This window comes from Pseudorasbora parva, chromosome 12 (genome assembly GCF_024679245.1).
Source record: "Pseudorasbora parva isolate DD20220531a chromosome 12, ASM2467924v1, whole genome shotgun sequence".
Taxonomy (NCBI): domain Eukaryota; kingdom Metazoa; phylum Chordata; class Actinopteri; order Cypriniformes; family Gobionidae; genus Pseudorasbora; species Pseudorasbora parva.
Window position 1 is genome coordinate 20732149 of NC_090183.1, and position 16528 is coordinate 20748676.

The following is a 16528-nucleotide window of genomic DNA, read 5'->3' on the forward strand; positions in this document are numbered from 1 at the left end:
CCTTAAGCTCATCCAAAGTGTTGGGTCTTGCGTCTCTCAACTTTCTTTTCACAATATCCCACAGATTCTCTATGGGGTTCAGGTCAGGAGAGTTGGCAGGCCAATTGAGCACAGTAATACCATGGTCAGTAAACCATTTACCAGTGGTTTTGGCACAGGTGCCAGGTCATGCTGAAAAACGAAATCTTCATCTCTATAAAGCTTTTCAGCAGATGGAAGCATGAAGTGCTCCAAAATCTCCTGATAGCTAGCTGCATTGACCCTGCCCTTGATAAAACACAGTGGAACAACACCAGCAGCTGACATGGCACCCCAGACCATCACTGACTGTGGGTACTTGACACTGGACTTCAGGCATTTTGGCATTTCCTTCTCCCCAGTCTTCCTCCAGACTCTGGCACCTTGATTACCGAATGACATGCAAAATTTGCTTTTATCCGAAAAAAGTACTTTGGACCACTGAGCAACAGTCCAGTGCTACTTCTCTGTAGCCCAAAAGTGGCTTGACCTGGGGAATGCGGCACCTGTAGCCTATTTCCTGCACACGCCTGTGCACGATGGCTCTGGATGTTTCTACTCCAGACTCAGTCCACTGCTTCCGCAGGTCCCCCAAGGTCTGGAATTGGTCCTTCTCCACAATCTTTCTCAGGGACCGGTCACATCTTCTCGTTGTGCAGCGTTTTTTGCCATGCTTTTTCCTTCCCACAGACTTCCCACTGAGGTGCCTTGATAAAGCACTCTGGGAGCAGCCTATTTGTTCAGAAATTTCTTTCTGTGTCTTACCCTCTCGCTTGAGGGTGTCAATGATGGCCTTCTGGACAGCAGTCAGGTCGGCAGTCTTACCCATGATTGCGGTTTTGAGTAATGAACCAGGCTGGGAGTTTTTAAAAGCCTCAGGAATCTTTTGCAGGTGTTTAGAGTTAATTATTTGATTCAGATGATTAGGTTAATAGCTCGTTTAGAGAACCTTTTCATGATAAGCAAATTTTTTGATTAATTTGGGGTTTTCATGAGCTGTATGCCAAAATCATCAGTCTTAAAACAATAAAAGACCTGAAATATTTCAGTTGGAGTGCAATGAATCTAAAATATATGAAAGTTTAATTTGTATCACAATATGCTAATTTTTTGAGAAGGCCCTGTACACCGATTTTTTTAATTTAATTTTGTTTTTAATGACCCGCCCCAACCCGCGCCGCAAATAAAGTGACAATTTCTTTATCCGCCCCAACCCAACCCGCGCATCACTAGTTCAAGGCTATCAAGGTTGTCATGTCAACAAATGCACATGCGCATCCCCTGATGTAGGATGACAGTTTATGACAGTAGTAGAGGACAATAATGTTTCCCAACTGTAGGGGGACCCCGAGAGCAAAAATTACCTAGTGCTGATTTAATTTGTGTTCTACTGAAGAAACAAAGACACGTGCATCTTGGATGCCCTGGGGATAAGCAAATAAACCAGTTTTCAAAATTTTATTTTTGTGTGAACTATCCCTTTAAAGGTCCCATGGCATGACATTTTATTTTATGAGGTTTTTCAACATTAATATGAGTTCCCATGGCCTGAATATTGTCCCAAGTCGCTAGAAATTTTTATCAGTATAAAACGATTTCAGGCTGTCTTTCTCTGCCTTTGAGAAAATGAGAGCTCAGATGAGCTGATCTAGAATTCTCCTGTTATGACGTCATACCAGGAAAGGTTACCACCCCTTCCTCTGCTTTGCCCACCCATAGAATTAGTAGAGAAAGGAGTCCGTTTTATCACTGATGTCAGCAGTACAGGCTTTACCATAAGGATTTAACAGCACCACCACAAACAGTGAGTAACAGTGTTCATTAATGCCTGATCTGGGATCAATGAGTTCTGATGTGTAGCTAATCATTTAAGTTCACACAGACTTTCTTTCTAAATCGTTTAAAACTGTCAGTCCTGCAGCTGGCCGTCTTGATGCATCAGTGAATCAAGTCAGTGACTAAAACCATCAACTTAACGTTGTTTCTGTTAGCAGCATGAAACAAATCTGTTATTTAAAGGTGCACTATGCAACTTTCCGTCCACTGGAGGGCGCCTATTTAAAACAAATGCGTAGTTTGATGACGCAAAGTGTGAGCGCAGCATCTTGGGAGATGTCGTCTTCTCATCACAGCCGGTGGAAAATAGGACTCGGGCAGAAAGCTTACTGTAGTCTAAAGCAGAGCAGGACCAAGTGTTGTGGACCTGAGCACAGCTGCTGGAGCGATTGTTAAACAAATACCCGCCTTGCGAATACCGGGACTTTTATTATGACGGGACGGGACACAGTCGCCGGGCGCCTGCACAGATCCGCTTTTCCGGTTATGATTTTGAGGTAATGCAGCTCTGTTTATCATATTAGATACATTTAAGTGTGTTTAAAACAATGTTATGAGGTTACTCCGTGCGTTCACTTGTTCACACTGCTAAGAGTAAAGCGTTCCTGCCAAATAAAAGCCGAAACCGAGGGTAGCGCAGATATGACACAATTGACAGGCGACTCCCTCAAATGCAATGCTGAAACGTCCCTGTCCTTAGTTAAAATAGCAATTTTCTCACAATTTACAAATAGTTGGAAACATCTGGGATATTGTAGGTACTCAACTGAACAAAATATATAACACCTAGTGGTTTTTGGATATTTTACTGCAAAAATACTACATAGTGCACCTTTAAATGATTAAACTAGAGAGAGCATTCAAAGAACACTCTTTATAATGTTTGGATTGGTCAATCACACTTTTGAATGACGCTGCTCATTATGCTCAACAGAAGCTCTTACTGTATTCATGTCGATGTCATGTTTGCTGTTAGCTGTGGTGAAAGCATTTTGTGAGAGAAATAATGTTGCAAAGTTCACTCGTGTTTATTCAGAGCTCTCAGATACAAACAAAATAAACGCGCGCTCTCAAAAACTTGGTAGAATAAAACTTCCTCAGCACTCTTTGCCCAGCTCCGTTTCCGTCTCTCTCGACTGGCAGCGCTGCAGCAGCTGCTATGGCTCATGCCTGACTAAACCACGCCCCCATCTGCACGTTATCTAATTTTATATGCAAAGATGTCAGCCAATCACAGCAGTGGGTGTTTTCACTGAAGACTCACAGCAGACACGCCTCTTGAAACAGAGTATTCTAAACAGAGGGCTAATATCAGTATAGAAAAAAATGCCTTTTATTTCTAAATTATAATTTTTTTTTTTAATGTAAAAACCATACTATCAATATAAACACCCCAGGAAACATAAAACAATAAAACAACCCATGCCATGGGACCTTTAACTGTGCTTTCCTCCTCCCATCTGTGTTTTACAGGTGAGCCCTTTTATTGATGAGAATACACGAAAGAAGTTTCTGATCTATGCGGGAAATGACTACCAGGGCCCTGGCGGTCTTGTGGACTACATTGATAAAGAGATCATCCCTGACTTCCTTGGAGGAGAGTGTATGGTATGTAGTTTTTTTTTTTCTTATGCTTTGAGAGTGAATGTATCATTCACTGCCATGAAGATCTGTATGCATATCCCCTCCAAAAGTATTGGAACAGTGAGGACTATTCCTTTATTTTTTCTGTAGACTGAAAACATTTGGGTTTGACATCCAAAAATGTATATGAGACAAAAGATCAATCTTTCAGCTTTTATTTCCAGGCATTTACATCTGGATCTGATACACAACTTAGAAGATATAACCTTTTGTTTGAACCCACCCATTTCTCATGTGACCAAAAGTATTGGAACAGATTAATTTAAAATAGATTAAAGTGAATAAGATTTAATATTTAGTTGAAAATCCTTTGCTTGCAATAACTGCATCAAGCCTATGACCCATTGACTTCACCAAACTTTTGCATTCTTCTTTTGTAATGCTTTTCCAGGCTTCCACTGCAGCCTCTTTCAGTTGTTGTTTGTTTTGGGGGGTTACTCCCTTCAGTCTCTTTTTTAGCTGGTAAAATGCATGCTCTATAGGGTTTAAGTCTGGAGATTGACTTGGCCAGTCTAAAACCTTTCACTTTTTGCCCCTGATGAACTCCTTTGTTGCTTTGGCACTGTGTTTTGGGTCATTATCTTGCTGCATGATGAACGATCAGTTTGGTTGCATTTTTCTGTAAATTGGCAGACAAAATTTTTCTGTACACTTCAGAGTTCATTTTGCTGCTGCCATCATGTGTTACATCATCAATGAAGATCAATGAGCCCCTCCCAGAAGAAGCCATGCAAGCCCAAGCCATGACATTACCTCCACCGTGTTTCACAGATGAGCTTGTATGTTTGGGGTCATGAGCAGATCCTTTTTTCTCCAAACTTTAGCCTTTCCATCACTTTGGTAGAGGTTAATCTTTGTCTCATCAGTCCATAAAACTTTGCCCCAGAATGTTTGAGGCTTGTCTCTGTAGTTTTTGGCAAATTCCAGCCTGGCCTTCTTATTCTTCTTGCTAATGAGAGGTTTGCATCTTCTGGTGTAGCCTCTGTACTTTTGTTCATGAAGTCTTCTGCGGACTGTAGACTGTGATACCTTCACTCCTGCCCTCTTGTGGTTGTTGCTGATGTCACTAACAGTTGTTTTAGGGTCTTTCTTTACAGCTCTCACTATGTTTCTGTCGTCAACAGCTGATGTTTTTCTTGGTCTACCCATTCAAGGTCTGTTACTTAGTGCACCAGTGGTTTCTTTCTTCTTCAGGACATTCCAAATGGTTGTACTTGCTATGGTCAATGTTTGTGGAATGGCTCTGATTGATTTTCCATCTTCTCTCAGCTTCACAATTGCTTGTTTTTCACCCATAGACAGCTCTCTGGTTTTCATGTTGGTTACACGTCTTACTATAAATGCAGTCTGCACAGGCAAAACCCAAATCTGAAACTGAGTGCAGACATTTAGTGCTATTTATTGTTTGAATAATCAATGTAATAGGACACACCAGGGCAACAAAACACACCTGTCAGTCACATGTTCCAATACTTTTGGTCACATGAGAAATGGGTGGGTTCAAACAAAAGGTTATATCTTCTAAGCATAGACAGTAAAAGAAATGGACAGAGCTTTCCCATTGACTTCTACGGCGTTAAGTGATGTCAGTAAAGGAGCACTCACTTCCTGATGGCTGAGCGAACTGCCAAGGCTCAGACTGAGCTTGACGACGTAGATGTGACGTGAACAACCTTTCGGACAGCTGTAGGTCTTCTAGTAGTTGTGGAAAGTGAAATCTGAATCCCGTTGTTTTAATATTTTCTCCCGTTGCTTTTGGCTCACTATGGGCTTCTCTCCATTCTTCTCCCTTGACTTTATCAGACTTTGTCTCCACGTCCCCCCGACTGTCTCATAGACAGTAAAAGATTGCCTGCGAGCGTCTCCTCAGGTCTATATGGTAATTTCTCAACTGTGCGACAGAGTCGCGTTGGTTATCACGCAATAGTTAGCCTATTTTTACAAAAACAGCTTCTGCGGGGCGATAGTGTAAGATACAAGGTAACAGAGCCTTTTATGCATTGTGTTTCTTTATAAATAAACAACGGACAAATGGAGTCTTTAAACGCCTCTGATGTAAACTTATTCACTGTCTAAGTGACTCAAAAATGAATGGGAGTCAATGGGATGCTAACAGCAGGTGATGGCTTGGTTAGCAATGGCCGCCCCTATGGGTGGAATGGGTTTCCGAGTGCTAGATTACCCCCTTGCTTCTAAGTTGTGTATCAGATCCAGATGTAAATGCCTGGAAATAAAAGCTGAAAGATTGATCTTTTGTCTCATATAAATTTTTGGATGTCAAACTGTTTTCAGTCTACAGAAAAAAAATAAAGGAATAGTCCTCACTGTTCCAATACTTTTGGAGGGGACTGTATATTCAAACTGGGATATTTGGGTGTTGTCTCACCTTAGTATGGTTTTAGTAGCTTATTGAACTAAAGTGGTGGCACTGTCATATGTGCAGTGTGAAGTGCCAGAGGGTGGCTTGGTGCCCAAGTCCCTGTACAGAACTGCAGAGGAACTAGAGAACGATGAAATCAGGCTGTGGACGGAGACTATTTACCAGAGTGCGAGCATCTTTAAAGGAGCGCCACATGAGGTTAGACTGCATTAAAAACAATATATGATTTGGGTTGTGTTTCGTGCATTTGCAAAATATCTCATCTAAGATTTTTTACAAAACTGGATTTTAATCTGAGAAAACACAACATTGATCACATTTTAAACCAGAGTACCACCTACTGAACATCAATAAAGCTACACATTTAAAGTTTCCTTTTTTATATCTATTCCTGAAGCTACTGATTGAGATCATCGATGCCTCTTCAGTCATCACTTGGGACTTTGATGTATGTAAAGGTGATGTGATCTTCAATATCTACCACTCTAAACGAGCTCCACAGCCTCCAAGGAAAGATCCGCTGGCTACCCATGGCATCACCTCTCCTGCAGGCAACAACGTGCAGCTTATAGATAAATCCTGGCTGCTGGGACAAGACTACAGCATGGTGGAGTCACCACTCACCTGCAAAGAGGGAGAAAGTGTGCAGGTATGTTACATATAGGCAGTGGGCCGGACCCTGAAATTGTGAATTTCACTGATCCCTGCCAAGGAACGTAATTGGTTTACAGATGGCGTGTACAAATTCATATAAGTAGTGTAAGTATTGTTTCCAACGTTGATTTGTGCACATTTGATGAAGATATTTTTAGCAAATTTTTAGGACTACTAAATTGTAGCGTCACAAAACGTAAACAAATCTCCCGTCTCCTTGACAACCAGCATAGTTGATACCCAGGGTGGGAAATTAGCCCACGCCACCAGCCAATGGCGGGTATTTTTTCAAAGTGGCGGGTGACTTTGCCGTGTATACCAGCCACAGTGACGGGTGGGTTGTAAAACATGTTTATTGGTTACTATAGGGGTGCTCCGATTGATCGACAACCCATCTCAATCGGTCGATAATCGCGTTGGGATTTTTGATCAGCGGTCTCTAAAAAGGCTGATCTCATAAACCAATCTCATGCTGACGACACGCGCCTGCTGTGAGAATGAGGGCATGACATGCAGCGGTACCGTCTCATTCTCTTTCTGGCGCCAGTATAATAATTATAATGCTGAAGGTGAGGTACAACTTTCTGTGAGACGTAAGTTCACAAACAGCACGAGTGAATCACCGCTCTCTCTCTCTCTCTCTCTCTCTCTCTCTCTCTCTCTCTCTCTCTCTCTCTCTCTCTCTCTCTCTCTCTCTCTCTCTCTCTCTCTCTCTCTCTCTCTCTCTCTCTCTCTCTCTCTCTCTCTCTCTCTCTCTCTCTCTCTCTCTCTCTCTCTCTCTCTCTGCATGTAACCGCTTGCAGTCATTTGTGTAACTGCGTGTATTCGCTCTTAAAGTGACAGCAATGAACTGCTGCTGTCTCTGAGTTTCTCTTTGTCTTGTGTTGTTTGATTAACCTTAATGTCACTCACTGCTTTTAACTTTTGCAGCCTTAAGTGTAAAGATTAATGTAATTTATTCAGGGAAGACCAATATTAATTTATATTTGATTCCTTATTAAATTTCTTTACTATTTCGTGCCTCAATAATGTTAGACCTACTTTACATGTCTGTAAAATTCCCTATAAATAATTCTCCATTAGAAAAAGAAGGCTTCAAATAGATTGGTATCGGATCGGCAGATACTGCTTCCTGTGATCGACGCTCGGAAAAATCAGTTTTAGTCTCAACATCGGTTAATGGAAACAGCATAATTTCGGAATTGTTTATCAACCTTTGGAAAATATACATTTTTGTGCAAATCTGTTGGCTAATGAAAACGTGGCTACTGTCAAACATACCTGTCGTCAGAAAATGCAAACAATTTGTTCGTAAGAGGAACAACTAACCTTGAATTAGAAGTAATAAAAGACCACGAGTCATCCAGGTCTCATATCAAGTGCACTGCCATACAGCCAGTGTTGGGCAGTAGCGAGATACAAGTTGCGACGCTTTAGATTTTCCAGTAGCTAAGAACTTTATCCAGTAAATTTCCTTTTGTGTAAATTTTATCTTAATTTTAATCCATGTTTCATCAACCAATTGCCTATATTTAATAAATAAAAAAGCAAATAGACTATTGAAGGCAATAATCGTGACAGGAGCGATCACCTTCATTGCACATGAACTGGAGCGCATCTCATAAATAATCTGATACATCGTGTATAGGCTACTTCTACACAAGCTATACTATACATTGTGCACTTACCGTCAGAAGATTTCTAACGTTATTGATCACCTGTGGGTGGGCTTTTTTCACCTTATTTATTTATATTGACAACCGGGACGCAAATGACAGGTATGCAACAATATGAAGGCTATGTATGTGTGTATTGTAGTTAGTTTAAAAATGTATGTTAAATAAACCTCTTACTACCAATACATGCTGTGATTTTTAATTTAATGTGTATAATGAACACTTTGTAGCTTACAGTGTGTATTGAAAAGCTGGGCATTTAACAAGGGCCAAAAGCATAGATTCAAAATAAGATTACAGTGAATAGTGTAAATATGAACACAAAAGTCAGTTTTTTTTAGGAATGTTTTATTTGAAACAAAGACATTACATGGTATTCTTCCAAATCTAAACAGTGAGATTACTGGATTAAAAGTTACCAACCAGGAAAATGTTTAGAAAGTCTTCCTCCAAATTTACCTTTACATTCAGCGAGCAAAATCAGGCTGCTATTCACAGGTACAGAACCTAGAAACAGGAAAAAATAACTGATTAATACTGTAAGAACAAGCGATACTACAAATTCCAATGTTACTCAGGGATGGGCAAAAATACATAAAAATATATTTTAAAATATGATGCAAAATACTCAAGGTGTAAAGGTATATAAATACAAATACAAACAAGAACTGCAAGCAGTTTTACGGGGACAAGCCCCAGAAGGGGCTTTCGCCGAACTCAGAGCAACCTTTAAAAGGCCGCCCCCCACGGGATCGAACCCATAACCTCCGGGCGTGGCGTCCATCGCTCATCTTGTTGCGCCACCGTCCAGGCTTGTGTTCAAACACCTGCTGAAGTTCCATAGTTCTAATGAGAGTCAACTCAAAATGATTTTTTTCAAATAAATCCACAGCTTTTAATATTTAAAAAGTTTCGTTTAGATCAATCTGAGAATGACTCAATGTCTGGAACAGAAGCACATTTTGCAAATAACCAATTGGCATGCTAAGCTAACTAGCATAAAAACAAACACAGGAAGGGTCAACTTCAGTAACAAATATCTCAGGAACGGTAGCAAATATCAAAAATCAGTTCAGTCATTTCTGTGCGGCTCAGTCCAACGATCATCTCAGCCAATTTTGGACAAAATTTGACAAAATTTGAAAGAGGAGTAGCGAAAAAACTGTTTTTCACTTGTTTCAATATTGCGGACAAAAACATTTTTGGAAAATGACAAATGATATATTGTCGTAATCTGCATAAGCCAAAGAACAAGATGACATAAATTACACCAAATTTGGACAACGTTTTCAAAAGTTATAAATGTTTTAGCAAAAATTCCTATATCTCTGGAACAATAGGTGGCGCTATTCTGAAACTTCTCAGGTACGTTCGGGACATGCTGACGGTCACGCATACCAAATTTTGTGCAGATATGTCAAATATTTCAAAAGATATCACATTTTATGACAAAATTCATCCGATCCTAACATATCACCGGATTCGGCATTTCATGCGGAATCCTTAGATACCAATTATATGATATTCTGACAAAGCGTTCAGAAGTTATGGGCAAAAATAGCCTTTTTTCATATCTCATGACATGGCACTGGGCATAGGGTGGCGCTGTTCCCAACTTTGTCATGGACCCTCAGATCATGGGTGTGATGAAGCATACCAATTTTTGTTTCGATTGATCAAAGTTTGGCCGAAATACAGCCTCAGAACCAAATTTGGGTCAACCTCATTGAGTTCATGACATCATAACTTTTGAACAAAGAAGAATAAAAAAAATCTGTTCAGCCATGTCTGTGCGGCTCACTCCAAAGATTATTTCATTCAAATTTGAACAAAATTGGACAAACTTTGAAGGAGGAGTAGCAAAAAAACGGAATACTGTACTTTTCAAAATGGCCGTTACTGTAATAGGGGGAGCCTTAATGTAAGAGGTTGAATGTGATGAGAATGAAGAGAGGAATCCGATGTACTAAGTTTGATTTCTCTATTCCAAAGGGTTCAAGAGTTATAACCGTTTAAATGTTGAATTTTTGGACTGGTGGTGCCGCTATGGAGTTGATCTTAGAGACTCCAAATTTGGTCCAATTACTTTTCATGAGCATCACTACAAGTTTGCCAAATTTCATCATTTTCCTACTTACGGTTCATAAGGCTGCCATAGGAACCCAGTGGGAAGAAAAAGAATAATAACTAGACCATAATAGCTGCTAGCAGCTATTTAGGGGCCAAGCCCCTGTGGCTTTTGTTTTAGGCTATTTGGATATTTTGGATGCATGTTTTTTTTTCCATCATGAATTTCATTATACGGTTCACAAGGTTTAAAGCTTAATAAACACTGGATTTGACCTGTAATTGGTGCTGTTCCCAAACTTCGCATGGATCCTGAAAGTATGGGTCCGCTGAAGCGGACCAAGTTTACTTTCGATTGATCAATGTTTGGTTGAGATACAGCCTCAGAACCCATTCTGGCTCAACATTGGTATGGATCCTGAGAGCATGGGTCCGCTGAAGCGGACCAAGTTTCAAAGCTTTAGCCGGTTGCTTTAAACAGCATGCCACTCGTACAATGTGTTGTTTAATTTTATAAACGCTTGAGTTTTTAAAGGCAGAACCGCAGCTTTTGCCACTAAATGACACAACTTTATAAAGCTGTCCCCCGCGGGGCTCGAACCCATAGCCTCACGATCCGGTGCCCGAGGCTCATCTAATTGCGCCACAGGGAAGACACGTGTTCGTTGGCATGTCGTATGTCCATAGTTCAAATTAAAAATCGACTCAAAATGAAGAATTTTTGATTTAATGAACAACATTATATATTTTTAAAATTTGGTTTATATCATTCTCAGAAGTAATTAATGTCTGGAACGGAAGATTTTTTTTTGCAAATAACCATTTAGAATGCTAAGCTAACTAGCATAAAGACACGAGCACAGGCAAGGTCAACTTCAGAGACAGATTTCTCAGAAACGGTCGCGAATATCAAAAATCTGTTCAGTCATTTCTGCGCGGCTCAGTCCGAAGATCGTCTGAGCCAAATTTGGACAAAATTGGACAAAATTTGTAGGAGGAGTAGCGAAAAAACTGTTTTTTACTTGTTTCAATATGGCTGACAGTAACATGTTTGGAAAATGACAAATGAGACATCGCCGGAATCTGCATAAACCAGGGAACAAGATGACATAAATTACATCAAATTTGGACAAAGGTTTCAAAAGTTATAAATGTTTTAGCAAAAAATCTTATATTTCTGGAACACTAGGTGGCGCTATTCTGAAACTTCTCAGGTACGTTTGGGACATGCTGACGGTCACGCATACCAAATTTTGTGCAGATATATCAAATATTTCAAAAGATATAGCAATTTATGACAGAATTCAAAATGGCGGTCACGTGGTTCATTCGATCCTAACATATCCGGTATCCACAGATTTGGCATGACGCGGGGAATCCATAGACACCAAAATTATGATTTTCTGACAAAGCGTTCAGACGTTATGAGCAAAAATAGCCATTTTTCATATCTCATGACCCCTAGGTGGCGCTGTTCCCAACTTTGGCATGGACCCTCAGATCATGGGTCTGATGAAGCGTACCAACTTTCGTTTCGATTGATAAAAGTTTGGCCGAGATACAGCCTCAGAACCAATTTTGGGTCGAGCTTGTTAAGTTCATGACATTATAACTTTTGAACAGAGATGAATATCAAAATTGGACAAAATTTGAAGGAGTAGCAAAAAAACTGAATACTGTACTTTTCAAAATGGCTGTTACTGTAAGGGGCGGAGCCTTAATGTAAGATATGGAATATGATGAGGGTGAGGAGAGGAATCAGATGTACTAAGTGTCATTTCTCTATTCCAAAGGGTTCAAAAGTTATAACAGTTTAAATGTTGAATTTTTGGACTGGTGGTGGCGCTATGGAGTTGGTCTCAGAGACTCCAAATTTGGTATATGCATTATTGATGAAGATAACTACAAGTGTGCCAAATTTCATCATTTTCCTATATACGGTTCATAGGGCTGCCATTGACTCCCATTCGGGAAAAATAATAATAATAATAACAAGAACTGCAAGCAGTTGTACGGGGCCAAGCCCCAGAAGGGGCTTCCGCCGAACGCAGAGCGACCTTTAAAAGGCCGCCCCCCACGGGACTCGAACCCATAACCTCCGGGTGCGGCGTCCATCGCTCATCTCGTTGCGCCACCGGCCGGGCTTGTGTTCAAACACCTGCTGAAGTTCCATAGTTCTAATGACAGTCGACTCAAAATTAAGATTTTTTTCAAATAAATGCACAGCATTTAATGTTTAAAAAGTTCTGTTTAGATCAAACTCAGAATGACTCAATGTCTGGAACAGAAGCACATTTTGCAAATAACCAATTGGCATGCTAAGCTAACTAGCATAAAAACACAAACAGAGGATGAGTCAACTTCAGTGACAAATATCTCAGGAACGGTAGCAAATATCAAAAATCCGTTCAGTCATTTCTGTGCGGCTCAGTCTGAAGATCATCTGAGCCAAATTTGGACAAAATTGGACAACATTTGTAGGAGGAGTAGCGAAAAAACTGTTTTTCACTTGTTTCAATATGGCGGACAGTAACATGTTTGGAAAATGATAAATGATATATCGTCGGAATCTGCATAAGCCAGGGAACAAAAGGAAATAAATTATATCAAATTTGGACAAAGCGTTCAAAAGTTATAAATGTTTTAGCAAAAATTCCTATATCTCGGGAACACTAGGTGGCGCTATTCTGAAACTTCTCTGGTACGTTTGGGACATGCTGACGGTCACGCATACCAAATTTTCTGCAGATATGTCAAATATTTCAAAAGATATCACATTTTATGACAAAATTCAAAATGGCGGTCACGTGGTTTATTCGATCCTAACATATCCGGTATCACCGGATTTGGCATGTCACGGGGAATCCATAGATACCAATTATATGATTTTCCGACAAAGCGTTTAGAAGTTATGGGCAAAAATAGCCTTTTTTCATATCTCATGACCCCTAGGTGGCGCTGTTCCCAACTTTGGCACGGACCCTCAGATCATGGGTCTGATGAAGCATACCAATTTTCGTTTTGATTGATCAAAGTTTGGCCGAGATACAGCCTCAGAACCAAATTTGGGTCGACCTCATTAAGTTCATGACATCATAACTTTTAAACAAAGACGAATAGAAAAAATCTGTTTAGTCATGTCTATGCGACTCAGTCCAAAGATTATTTAATTCAAGTTTGAACAAAATCGGACAAACTTTGAAGGAGGAGTAGCAAAAAAACTGAATACTGTACTTTTCAAAATGGCTGTTACTGTAATGGGCGGAGCCTTAATGTAAGATCATGAATGTGATCCGCATGAGGAGAGGAATCAGGTGTACTAAGTTTTATTTCTCTATTCCAAAGGGTTCAAAAGTTATAACAGTTTAAATGTTGCATTTTTGGACTGGTGGTGGCGCTATCGAGTTGGTTGTAGAGACTCCAAATTTGGTCCAATTAGTTTTCATAAGCATCACTACAAGTGTGCCAAATTTCATAATTTTCCTACTTACGGTTCATAGGGCTGCCATAGGAACCCAGTGGGAAGAAAAAGAATAATAATAATAACTAGACCATAATAGCTGCTAGCAGCTATTTAGGGGCCAAGCCCCTGCGGCTTTTGTCTTGGGCTATTTGGATATTTTGGATGCATGTTTTTTTTTTTTCCATCATGAATTTCATTATACGGTTCACAAGGTTTAAAGCTTAATAAACACTGGATTTGACCTGTAATTGGTGCTGTTCCCAAACATGGCATGGATCCTGAAAGTATGGGTCCGCTGAAGCGGACCAAGTTTACTTTCGATTGATCAACGTTTGGCTGAGATACAGCCTCAGAACCCATTCTGGCTCGACATCGGTATGGATCCTGAGAGTATGGGTCCGCTGAAGCAGACCAAGTTTCAAAGCTTTAGCCGGTTGCTTTAAACAGCATGCCACTCATACAATGGGTTGTTTAATTTTATAAACGCTTGAGTTTTTAAAGGCAGAACCGCAGCTTTTGCCACTAAATGACACAACTTTATAAAGCTGTGCCCCACGGGGCTCGAACCCATAACCTCACGATCCGGTGTCTGATGTTCATCTCACTGCGCCACAGGGAAGACACGTGTTTGTCGGTATGTCGTATGTCCATAGTTCAAATTAGAAATCGACTCAAAATGAAGAATTTTTGATTTAATGAACAACATTATATATTTTTAAAAGTTGGTTTAAATCATTCTCAGAAGTAATTCATGTCTGGAACGGAAGAACATTTTTTGCAAATAACCATTTAGAATGCTAAGCTAACTAGCATAAAGACACGAACACAGGCAAGGTCAAATTCAGAGACGGATTTCTCCGAAACGGTAGCGAATATCAAAAATCCGTTCAGTCATTTCTGTGCGGCTCGGTCCGAACATCATCTGAGCCAAATTTGGACAAAATTGGACAAAATTTGTAGGAGGAGTAGCAAAAAAACTGTTTTTCCCTTGTTTCATTATGGCGGACAGTTACACGTTTGGAAAACGACAAATTATATATCGTCGGAATCTGCATAAGCCAGGGAACAAAATGACATAAATTATATCAAATTTGGACAAAGTGTTCAAAAGTTATAAACGTTTTAGCAAAAAATCTTATATCTCTGGAACGCTAGGTGGCGCTGTTCTGAAACTTCTCAGGTACGTCTGGGACATGCCGTCGGTCACGCATACCAAATTTTGTACAGATATGTCAAATATTTCAAAAGATATCACATTTAATGACAAAATTCAAAATGGCGGTCACGTGGTTCATCCGATCCTGACATATCCGGTATCCTCGGATTCGGCATGTCACGAGGAATCCATAGATACCAATAATATGATTTTCCGACAAAGCGTTCGGTAGTTATGGGCAAAAATAGCCTTTTTTCATATCTCACGACCCCTAGGTGGCGCTGTTCCCAACTTTGGCACGTACCCTCAAATCATGGGTCTGATGAAGCATACCAATTTTCGTTTTGATTGGTCAAAGTTTGGCCGAGATACAGCCTCTTAACCAAATTTGGGTCGACCTCGTTAAGTTTACGACAGCATAACTTTTGAACAAAGATGAATAAAAAAAATCTGTTCAGTCATTTCTGTGCGGCTCTGTCCAAATATTATGTCTACCAAATTTTGTGAGAATTGGACAAATTTTGAAGGAGGAGTAGCGAAAAAACTGACTACTGTACTTTTCAAAATGGCCATTACTGTAATGGGCGGAGCCTTAATGTAAGAGGCTTAATTTGATCAGCATGATGAGAGGAATCAGGTGAACTAAGTTTGATTTCTCTATTCCAAAGGGTTCAAAAGTTATAAACGTTTAAATGTTGAATTTTTGGACTGGTGGTGGCGCTATAGAGTTGGTCTTAGAGACTCCAAATTTGGCATATTGACTATTGATGAACATATCTATGACTATGCCAAATTTCATAATTTTCCTACTTACGGTTCATAGGGCTGCCATTGACTCCCATAGTAATAATAATAATAATAATAATAAATATAGCTGCAAGCAGCGATTGCGGGGCCAAGCCAAAGATGCGGCAGTAGCGCAATGCAGAGCCAGAAGGAAAAAAAATGGCAGAAATAGAATGTACTTGAGTAACAGATAGGTTCAGAAGTATAGTCAGGATGAACTAAAAATGAACAGAAGTTCAGATGAACAAAATTAACAAACACGCACTTATTTCTAATCCAAGAGGAAGAAAGATAAGTACAACACTTACTCTGATAATAAAGGAATCGAAATAACACATTGCACAAAATTTTATAAAATTCCCCTCCACGGGATTCGAATCCTATATCTCTGGGTCCGGAGTCTGTCGCTTATCCTGTTGCGCTACTGGGGAGGCACTCTTTTACAAACCTGCAGAGGTCTGCTAACCAATTAGCATGCTAAGCTAACTAGCATAAAGACAAAAACACAGGCAAGGTCAACTTCAGAGACTGATTTCTCAGAAACGCTAGCGAATATCAAAAATCCGTTCAGTCATTTCTGTGCGGCTCGGTCTGAAGATCATCTGAGCCAATTTTGGACAGAATTGGACAGATTTTGAAGGAGGAGTAGCGAAAAAACTGTTTTCCATTAGTTTTAATATGGTGGACAGTCACATGTTTGGAAAATGACAAATGAGACATTGGCGGAATCTGCATAAACCAGGGAACAAAATGACATAAATTACATCAAATTTGGACAAAGGTTTCAAAAGTTATAAATGTTTTAGCAAAAAATCTTATATCTCTGGAACACTAGGTGGCGCTATTCT

The 16528-nt window shown here is 40.0% G+C and overlaps 1 protein-coding gene across 2 annotated transcripts in view; it reads left to right on the plus strand.

Annotated features, from left to right (window-relative positions):
* The window catches only part of si:dkey-237i9.1 (SEC14-like protein 1), a 244779-nt gene that overhangs the window by 164587 nt on the left and 63664 nt on the right, over nucleotides 1-16528 (plus strand). For both annotated transcript variants that reach the window (XM_067459467.1, XM_067459468.1), the window contains exons 12-14: nucleotides 3328-3462; nucleotides 5942-6076; nucleotides 6276-6527. In XM_067459467.1, the coding sequence (XP_067315568.1) occupies nucleotides 3328-3462; nucleotides 5942-6076; nucleotides 6276-6527 (522 nt within the window). The remainder of the gene's footprint in view (nucleotides 1-3327; nucleotides 3463-5941; nucleotides 6077-6275; nucleotides 6528-16528) is intronic.